General features: G+C 53.3%; 2 protein-coding genes across 2 annotated transcripts; both read left to right on the top strand.

The window, feature by feature from the left end:
* Positions 1-4711: 4711 nt before the first annotated feature.
* On the top strand, positions 4712-5800 carry LOC112972318 (alpha-(1,3)-fucosyltransferase 6-like). Its single transcript, XM_026078676.1, has one exon. The coding sequence runs from the start codon at positions 4712-4714 to the stop codon at positions 5798-5800; it is 1089 nt and encodes a 362-aa protein (XP_025934461.1).
* Positions 5801-8371: 2571 nt separating this feature from the next.
* On the top strand, positions 8372-9448 carry LOC112972303 (galactoside 3(4)-L-fucosyltransferase-like). The gene is given in 1 exon segment (XM_026078654.1): positions 8372-9448. A coding segment is annotated over 1 exon segment (1077 nt).
* Positions 9449-10616: the final 1168 nt, after the last annotated feature.

The following is a 10616-nucleotide window of genomic DNA, read 5'->3' as shown; positions in this document are numbered from 1 at the left end:
AGAAGGATGCTGGTGTCTTTCAGCCCCCATGCGAACGTGGCCTGGGTGCGTGGAGCTGCCAGTGCCAGTGTTACTCTGCAGTGTGGTTCAGCTCTGGGTGCAGCACCAGCAATTGTTCTTTTTCTTCCAGAAGGAAATAGCGCATTCTTGGAAATACAAACATTTCACAACCCTCCCACACCACTCCCTGTCACTCTCCTGGAGGCTGGAGCCTGCGAGGAGCAGCGGTGAGGCTGCCTGGCACTGGGCTCCCCCACAGGGAATAAGACCCATGCCAAAGGGTCTTGTTGCTCTCTGGGAAGAGCTGTGGTCCTGGCGAACACACAGCACTGGTGATTTAATATAGATACAGCTAAAATGTAGGACAGTCTGGGGAGGGATGGTGGTAATGCGGTTTGGCCCACCCAGGGAGGCAGATGGCCAAGAAGATGCAGGGTTTGGAGGATTGCTGGTGTTTAGGGCTCCCAGCCAACCTTGTACTCCCATCCCAGTCTTCCTGCTGACAGGAAAGGGCTCTGGACCAGGCCTTGCTAAATTTGTTCTCCCAGTGTCTGCATCTTTCCACTCTGCTGTTACCGGGTTGTGGCCATGAGCTGCGTCTAGCCTAGAAGTTCAGAAACCCATTGCTGGATCGCAACCAGGGTATGTGGTTACACAGCGAGGCACGAACAACAGGCTCAACATCCTCAGACCTCCTGTACATTTGGGATTGGATGTCTCACATCTTTCTAGTCCTCCTCCCTTACACTGGAAACCTGAGTGAAAAATTCAGCAGGGTCAGACCCTTTATTGAATGAAGCTTCTCTTATGTCTGTGCAGGCAAAAGGACTGAGGGTGACGTAGGGGAGCATCTGCAGTCATCATGTTTGGACAGCACCTACCCATCCTACCAGCCAAACTCAGCTGCATGTTTGGGACAGCCACCAGAGCCATAGTGGTATTCATCAGTCGATGTTCAGCTCCTGAAACATCTCTGTTCCTGGAAAGTCTCAACGAAAAGTTCTGCAAGAGATGAGCAGGGAGCAGCTGGATACAGCAATACACAGTGCCCTGGGCAGAGCTCCCTGGTGAGTATTCCCAAAGGAATTCTCCATTCCTGCCACTACTTTGCCCTGCTGTTATGCTTTGCTGTCTGTCCCAAACTAGCCAGAGCAGGGAAATGTAGTGGCGTTCCCTTGTAGCATCTGTAGAAGCTTTTCAAAGGGAATGGAGGTACATGGAATTCACTTTCCGGTTAATTTTAATGCAAACAGGAGGTCCTAAATACCTTGTTCTAGCCAAGACATATTTTTAAGGGGGCTGCAAGGCACATGCCCTGTCCTGTTGGGAGTCTCTGCTTGGACCAGTTCTTGGGGCAAGAGTTTAGAGAAATGTCTCCAAGAATTCAACCCTTAGCTGTAGCCCTGGGCGAAGGCTTATCCTCAGATGCTGAGTATGTGATGGGAAACTAAACTGAGCCAAGGCATGATCTAAACACTGTCCCGTTGTCATCCATACTGTACATTCCTTGGCACAATTTTGACCCATGCCAACTAGCACTCCTCAAACAATGTTTGGGCATGGTCTAGGGATAGCCCGGGGCAGGGACTATTCCCAGGAAACAGGCTGGATGTGGCTACAGTGACCTGGGATGAAGCAGCATAGATGGGAGCCATGCTGGGTCACTTGGCCTCAGGGATGAAAAATAGTCTCTGGCCTGTTTATTTACTAGTGCAGACAAATCCAGTGCGTTTGCAGATCCATCAAGTATCTCTTGTGGATTGACTATGCTTGGTGACCTCTTTGAAGGCAAATGAACTCAGGCATTCAGCTACCAGCGTTCCTGGGCGAGCGCCACATTTGCCTTCCAGCACAGGGAATTCAGCCCTTGCATTTTCCTGCGCTCACCTGAGCGAGTGCTGAGCACCCGCAGCTCTGCAGCTGCTCGCTTGCTGGGTCGGCAAAGGCAGTAACCAGGAAGCTGCTCCAAAACACAGCGTTATTTGTCTTCAGATGTAGGGATTACTGAGACTATTCATCTTATAGCAATAAATATTCTTGTCAACTGCGTTTAGTCCTGCCAAGTCCATTACCTAAACAGCCTCTTTGTTCTGTCTGTGTTACAATCTCACATCAGTTTCTGGAGTAAGTAATCTTTCACCTTGCATCACGTGTGCCACTTGGAACAATTCTGAATTCAGAGCTCCGTGACTTTTTTCCATGGCTTCCCCAGCATTGCTTATATGTTTAAATAGACATTAATTACTCACTGAACTTAAGTTCCTTGCAGCCCTGTTTTTCAAGGGTACAAAAGTCTTGGGATATTCCACCTGCCTGAAGTGTCTCATCTGGCTCTACAGGATCCTTCAGCTCCTGGGCTGCCCATGGTGCTGAGAAACCCAAATCCTCTTTCTCTTCCACAGGCTCAAGTAAAATTGCATCCAGCATCCAGAGGCTGTGAGTAAAATTGCATTCAGAGGTTGCTCTGGTATTCATGCTGGTGATGCCTGGGCATGCAGGGGGCTTCGTTTGTGCCTCTGGCTGCAGAACTGATGCCCCTCACAGCAAGAAGCCAAGTAGTGCCTGGACTTCACAACTATGCCTATCCTTGGAGGATAACAGTGCCAGAGTCTGTTCTCTGACCCTGAGGCTAATCAGCATTGCTGGGCCATGTTAATCCTACAGAAATCCCTTAGCCACCAAAATGGCGTGGCCACATGCCAACTACACGTAGGGAGTGGTTGCTTGCCCATGGTAACTCCCAAACCACACCCGGGTCTTGTTTGGCATAGCATTAGCTGGCTTAGGCCAAAGCTGGGCCAGCAACTATTCCAGCTGTTTGAGCATCTAGATGAATTAATTCCAGGGCCTGTGCCCTAATACTGTTTAATTTACTAGTATAGATGTAGCCTATGTTGTGGGGAAAGGGCAAGACATCACAGCATCTCATGTGTGGAGTTTCTAGGTAAAGCAGTCAAATGGCTGATGCCTCTTCTCTGGCCCAGGTGAGGAGCTGTGAGACCTTGGGTTGCCTGGGTCACCCTGGGTAAGTCAACCATGAGTTATGGCACCCGTCCCTCATGCCTTGGTATATTTTTCGCTCTCACCTGTGTTGGAGTGCTACCAAGTCTGCAGGAGGCAGCTGGACACACTTCAGGGGACCTCCAGTTCTGTCCCAGGAAACACGTACCTCCTGGCAGAGTGGCTGGAAATGTAAATTCTTCCACACGCTATTGCCCATTTGCAATCCCCCTGCCAACCCCAAAGACCCTAAAGCTGTGTTGAAACTCCTCTGTGAAATTTAGTTCCACACCAACAATCCATATGTACAGTCAAATATATTCAAGCCTGATAATAACACATAATGGCTTTTTTTGTCCCAGCCAAGTGCAGCCAAGCCCAATGCAAGATCAATTCGCTCTGGTCAGAGCAAACAAACGGCCTTGCTATGCCCACAGACCGTGAGGTACAATGCCTATTCACCTGGGCTGGAGACACTCCAAAGCAAGGTCTGCGGGTGTTGGAGGAAGGTGGGGTCACCCAGCTCAAGCTCTCATCTACTTGCTCAAGCTTTCATCTACTCTGAAACTCAAGGTGATCTCTGAAGTCACCAATCCCATGTTGTGTTATAGCCCGAGGTCTTGAAAAGGCGCCTAGGAGACTTGGATGGAGGGAGCTGTGCTGTTAACTCCATTAGCCAGATGGGGAACTCTTGGGCCTCATGCCTACACCTCTGCTCCCTGCCAACTTTGCCCGTTCTTCCTGAACAGAGCAAAGTGACGTGGAGAAGAAGGCACGTCACGAACAAATCCTGTGGGCTGAGACTGGCAAAGGGAGCCAACCGGTACGTATTGCAGCTGACCTCTCAATAACCACAAGCGCAATGTCAAGGTGTGCCCATGGCTCCTTTTATTGACTTAATTTGTCAGAGAGGGCACTGTACTGCCTGTATATCAACCTTTTTTATAGGATGACAGGTTTATGTGGTAGCTGATTGGCATACATGGCTTCGGACACAGAATAGCACCTGGAACACGCCACCGATCCCTCCCCATATCTGTGCTCTCCTCCCTTCTCCACTTTTCCTTTTTCTGTCATCCACTTCAGTGCTGCCTTCCACAGAGCGCTTTCTCTTCGGCACCAAACCTGGAGGTGGGTTGCAACAGTCCTTTCTTTTTTGATAGCTATTGGATGAGGAACCTTACTTGGGGTTGTGGGATGAAGGCATCGGGCACAGCAGGAAGAGAGTCTGCAAGCTCTGAGCACAGGCAGGCATTGCTTCTTTCTGTGTTTTCATATCACATCCATCTGCTGCTTGCTTAGATCTCCAAATAACTGAACATGTTATTGCATGGTTGTGAGGAACTCCGAACTGGCTGTTCACAGCATTTCTACAGGAAAATGAGTGGTGGCTTTTCTCAAAACCAGATAGCAAAAAGGGCTGATGAAAAAAGGCAATGGGTGATGATGGAGGAAAGTCTGGGGTCTTTGGATGAGCTGCTGTGCCCTGTGGGTGAGGGCATGTTATAAGCACCTTGTGTACGGAGCTCCTGAGGAGGTGAACTTTCCTCTCGCAAACTGGGAGGACGCTGGTGATGAATGTACTTCAGCTCTTCCCAATGTGCCTCAAACCCCTGTGCATACCTCCCTGTACACCCAGAGCCACGTTCCTGCTGTGGTCAGTGCGTGCTCATGACTCATTGCCCTGTCTGTGGTGTTTGCAGATTCTCTTATGGAGCTGATGGAAGGGAAGAAGACCTCCTGCAAGAAACTCCTCACCTTCATGCTCTTCAGCTTCATATTCAGCTTCTGTCTCTGTGTTTCTTTTCGTCAGTTCAAGACTTCCAAGCCAGAGCATAATAGTTCCCATCCCTTCGCAAAAATAGCCCCTGCTGAAAATACCAGCACCCCACCAAAGAGCAAGCATGAGCTGACCATTTTGCTGTGGACCTGGCCCTTTGGGAAGCGCTTTAATTTCAGAAGCTGCTCGGAGCTCTACAGCACGCCAGACTGCCAGTTCACTGTCAACCGCAGCTGGTACCACAAGGCCAACGCTGTGATTGTGCATCACAGGGATGCGTCTAGGAACACAAAGGGACTGGCCCAGGCCACCAGAATCCCTTCCCAGCGCTGGATATGGTTCAACTTGGAGTCTCCAAGTCACTCKSCMAACYTRGGYGCCMTGRACAACCTCTTCAACCTGACCATGTCCTACCGGAGGGACTCGGACATCTTCAGCCCCTACGGGGAGCTGCAGCTCCTCGGACAGCCCCAGCCCTTCAGCGTCCCACCCAAGGCCAAGCTGGTGGCCTGGGTGGTCAGCAACTGGCAGGCAAACTCGCACCGGGTGAAGTACTACCAGGAGCTGAAGCAGCACATCGCCGTGGACGTCTATGGGCAGCATCACCAGGCCCTGGCCCGGGACCAGCTCCTGACCATCATGGCCCAGTACAAGTTCTACCTGGCATTTGAGAACTCGCAGCACGAGGACTACATCACCGAGAAGTTCTGGAGGAATGCCTTGTCCGCTGGCACTGTCCCCGTCGTCCTCGGGCCGCCCCGAGAAAACTATGAGCGCTTTCTGCCCCCCGATGCCTTCATCCACATTGATGACTTTGCCAGTGCCCGGGACCTGGCGCGGTACCTGCAGGAGCTAAGTGAGGATGCCAAGAGATACGAGCGCTACTTCCAGTGGCGGCAATGGCTGAAGCCCGTGGCTGCATCCGGCTGGGACACCCACCTCTGCCGGGCCTGTCAGTTCCTGCAGACGATGGGAGCCAGGTACCAGGTGGTGCCCAAGCTGTCTGAGTGGTTTGTGTAACTGCTGTTGCTCGGTTCTCATTTCTCATTTTGAACTTGTTGGCCTTGGGGTGGGTTGCAGTTTCACAGGATAACTGAACTTGGTGAAAACGGAAGGACAATAGGAGCTCTGAAATCAACAGGGACAAGGAAGCAATTAGGTATCTATATGCCTTTGTCTTATGAAATAATAGACTACTAGACAGAGTAGTACATTGGTTTTTCTTCTGTTGTTGATCAAGCTATGCAGGCTGCAGTCTGGTCTTTGGAGAAATTCAGTGCAAAACGCTCTTTTTGTTTTTTTAACCACCAATCTGCAAACAATTCTGGATCGCTCCATATGTTGGAGAGTAGAAACAAATGGCTGGAAGGGGTAGGTGGAATAAGAATATGTATCATAAGCCTGCTTCAAGTACTTTGTACTCTGAAAGGCGGTGGCTGGAAGGGGTGGCCAAGACATGAGGCAACCTGCTACTGCTGGAAGAACTGGTCTTGCCCCTTCCTCCTTCACCTCACAGCCCCACTGCCCCACTTCCGCCCTTGCTTTGCCTCTGGCCCTCCCCCGACCGTCTTCAGGGTGCTGTGGCAGGGTGCTGAACAGGTAGGAAACTCTTCACTTTGTTTTGCAAGGCTAGTTTTCAGCTGGGTTGGCGAGACACAATCGATTTGAGGAAGGGTGTGAGAGCAGTCGACAGGCCCGAGGACAGAGAAGGAAGGAGAAGGAGCGAGCCCCTGTTTCAGAAATGGTTGGCTTGGGCTGACTACGCTGATTTTGCCTCAGCTTCTCCAGCAACTCACTGAACCCTGAAATGGTGTCTTGCGTTTTAATTGCCCTTTGCAGATTTTTTTCTTCTGTTTGTCCAGCCGCCCCTTACAGCACTGTAAAGTTTTAGTACACGCTGCACCCTGCGGCAAGGCGTCACGTGGCATCTGAACCTCTGGGCTTCTGACTTCAGTGGATACCCTCTAGGCTTCATGTTGCAAAAATACACTGAAGGAGTGGCCCTTACTCAACTTTCTCCTGTATTCCTGTAAACTGTTTCTTCTCCAGGTTGAGGAGCCCCGTCACATTGAGTTGTTTTCCCTGTGCATCTTTTCCACATCTCCCATTCCCCTGTGCTCCTGCCGGACTGGGAGCTGGGGGGCCCACGGGAACCGTGGGGCAACAGTGCCCTCCTGGGCTCCCTCCCTACAGCTCCAGACATTCGTGTTATTTTTTTTCCCCCTAGCTACTACTGAGCCCTGAGTTGAGGTTTCATAGATTTATTCTAACCCCAAGATGTTTCTGTGCAGTAAATCAGCTCAAAGTCCAGCAATGCATGTAGATATGCAATTGCTTTCTCCATCAGCATCATTTAACAAACATCGACGATGAATTCCCTCTGTGTTTCCGACTGCAGTCACTTGGTAGCAGAAGGTCCCTCTGCAAGACTTTCTTTACAGCTGTGAGCCAATTATCATCCGCAACCTCTGTTACCTTCTTTTTTTTCCCCTCTGCTTTGCACATTGCTTGAATACGTTGGTCAGCACAAGCCGAAGGCCAGATCCTTCACTCAAATTCGAACGCTGCTTCGTCCCCTCTCTTCCCTGTCTTCCCTAGCTGGCACCTTCTTGAGGGTGCCCTGTTTCTCAAGGAGTCTTTGAGGGATTGTTGGGAATCCAGGTAGACTATCATGCCCCGTCTTCCCTGGCCGTGCGCTCACTGGCTGCTTCAACAGAGAGCATCACGTTAGCAGGGCATGAGTTTTTTTTTTTTTTATTATTGCAGAATAATTGTCCCAATTTCTTTCTTGGCCTTGCTGGCCCATGGGGCTGTGCCTCTCTCCTCCGTTAGCCGTTACCCCTCGATGCACCAGCTAATGCTGCTGCTGCTCCTGTCTTGAGCGCTGCAGCGCAGAGCAGCTGGAGAAAGTTAAGATTTTTAACCTTGTCCCAGCAGCCATCGAAATGCTCGTATGGCTTTGTGCAAGACAGCTTGAGCTGATATGGGTGTAAATTAGGGAGAAATGATTTTCTGCAGCTCTGTGGACAGTCCTGGCTGACAGGCAGGACCGGGGAGTTGGGGGGGACACATTTCCCTGCTCCTCCCAAGATTTGGGAGCCCGTCTGTGGGCTACATCCTCCCAGCTGGAGGCTGCCGCTGGGCAGATGTCGGCTTTGAACGCTGGCCTCCAGTGCTGCYGTTGCCCCGAAACCAAGTGGGCAACTCAACGGCGCACTCGACGTTGGGAGTGCGAAGGCCGTCAGCCAGAAAAAGGGAGGCTCCCCCTTGGGAAAAGCAAACACAACAGCACCAGAACGGCTCCAGCGGCCCCGTTGTGCGTGCACAGAGGCCACCTGGAGCTGCTGCTATCTGGTGGCGACATGGGAGGAGTTTCCAGGAACAAATTGTGGCCTACCACCCCACTGCCGCACCTTAACATGGACCGGGATATATATATGTGCTTTTAAGCTGTTGGGAAGGGGCGCAAGGTGGCAGCTGCTGGGGTGGGGACGTGGCACGGGGACATGGCGCTGGGGTGGGATGGGCGTTGGGGCCTGCTGGGCGCCTGCAGGCCTGGCACCGCACCGTGGGGTCCCGCCAGCAGCCTGCATGGAGCCTGCCCAGGGGAAGGCTCTGGGCCGCGGCTGCCGCTGCCTTGCCATGCTGCTCACCGGCCTTGCTGCGGCCTTCTGCCTCCTTGCCTACACGTGGCCCTGTGGGCCAGGGCCGGCGGCGTGCCGGGCCACGCCGGGGCAGGATGCTGCCGCTGTGGTGCCAGGGCGGGCCCGGCCCCAGCTGCTGGTGGTGCTGTGGACCTGGCCCTTCGGGCACCGCTTCAGGCCACGAAAGTGCTCGGCGCCCTACGGCATCCCCGACTGCCACTTCACCACCAACCACAGCTGGCACGCGGTGGCCGATGCCATCATCGTGCACCACAGGGGCGTCTGCTCTGGCCCCAAGCAGCTGCCCCAGGGCCCGCGGGTGCCGTCGCAGCGCTGGATATGGTTCAACTTGGAGTCTCCAAGTCACTCGGCCAACCTGGGCGCCCTGAACAACCTCTTCAACCTGACCATGTCCTACCGGAGGGACTCGGACATCTTCAGCCCCTACGGGGAGCTGCAGCTCCTCGGACAGCCCCAGCCCTTCAGYGTCCCACCCAAGGCCAAGCTGGTGGCCTGGGTGGTCAGCAACCGGCAGGCAGACTCGCACCGGGTGAAGTACTACCAGGAGCTGAAGCAGCACATCGCCGTGGACGTCTATGGGCAGCATCACCAGGCCCTGGCCCGGGACCAGCTCCTGACCATCATGGCCCAGTACAAGTTCTACCTGGCGTTCGAGAACTCGCAGCACGAGGACTACATCACCGAGAAGGTCTGGAGGAATGCCTTGTCCGCTGGCACTGTCCCCGTCGTCCTCGGGCCGCCCCGAGAAAACTATAAGCGCTTTCTGCCCCCCGATGCCTTCATCCACATTGATGACTTTGCCAGTGCCCGGGACCTGGCACGGTACCTGCAGGAGCTAAGTGAGGATGCCAAGAGATACGAGCGCTACTTCCAGTGGCGGCAATGGCTGAAGCCCGTGGCTGCATCCGGCTGGGACACCCACCTCTGCYGGGCCTGTCAGTTCCTGTAGACGATGGGAGCCAGGTACCAGGTGGTGCGGGACCTGTCCATGTGGTTCATGTAGCTCTGCCCTGTTGGGTTTGTGTTGCTCGCCTCTGCCAGGACCAACCTCAGGCTCTAGTTTGTGGTGAGACGCTCCCTTTGCTGTTTTGCATTTGCTTTCCTTTTGCTTTGGTTTGTTGATGATGTTTTTGGAGTTTGCCTTGAGCATTAAATAACCTAATAAACAGGCAGTTCAGTTCCTGCCTTGTATCTCTTTCCTTTGACCAACCCCTGTGCTTGCGCTCAGGAAGCAAAGGCTCGGGAACATGAGCTAAAAGACTCAGATAGGACAAAAAATAATTCATCTATATTCTCCTTTCTCACAACACGAAATGCYGACTGGCGCAAATGCAGTGGGAAGGCTCCCCGGCTGGCAGGCCAACCTGGAACAAACGGCAGCCGCCCGGAGAAGGTGATTGCCAGCCGCGGAGCGACGTCTGCCCAGCGGGCCCGGGGGGCTTTGTCTGAGGCTGCTGTTGCTCTTTCCGCCGCAGCTAGCGACGTCGCACGGACTAATTTGCAACCCAGACGGTGGAACGGGGACGCTCGTCACGCGATGCAGCGCTCCGCCAGAGCGTGCGGGTTTGCACCGCTTCAAAAAGTGCCAGCACAACTGCGTGCAAGAAAAATGCCCTAAATGGAAAAAAATCCGCCCCCCCCCCAGCCACCCGCCGGTTTAAGAAGTGTCTGAGTTGCAAAAAACTGCCTAAAAAGCCTTGATGCAAGGAAGGGTGAGGCATGGAGCGTGGCTGAAGGCTGCCCAACTGCCTGCTCCAAGGGCTGGCAAAATCTTCCCTGCGCACGTGGATCCCAACGGGGCTGGCTGCGGCGGCGCTTGCAGCAACTGACACGCTTTGATGCTGGTGCTGCTTGGGCCAGGGGGAAAGGCGGTGATTTTGGGGCGGAGGCCGGGCGGAGAAGACCCCTCCGGCGAGGGTCGAGCAAGACAGCCGGCCGTGCTGGAGGTCTGYGGCGAAGCAGGGAAGGAGGCGGGGGGAGGAGGTCGATTCAAAACAAATGCTGAGGGCTCGTCGCGGAAGCCTGGAGAAATTGAATTTGGAAATTTTCATTTGAGGTCAACCCAAAGCACGTAAATCACACGGTCGAGGGGAGGGGACGAGCCGGTTTGAAAGGCAGGCTCGTTTTTTCTTTTTTAAGTGGAAAGACATGCCTTTGCAAACTTGAAAAAC

The sequence above is a fragment of the Apteryx rowi genome, unplaced genomic scaffold (genome assembly GCF_003343035.1).
Source record: "Apteryx rowi isolate R43461 unplaced genomic scaffold, aptRow1 scaffold_482, whole genome shotgun sequence".
Lineage (NCBI taxonomy): Eukaryota > Metazoa > Chordata > Aves > Apterygiformes > Apterygidae > Apteryx > Apteryx rowi.
The sequence above is the reverse complement of the archived record's forward strand: the minus strand, read 5'-3'. Positions and strand labels throughout refer to the sequence as shown.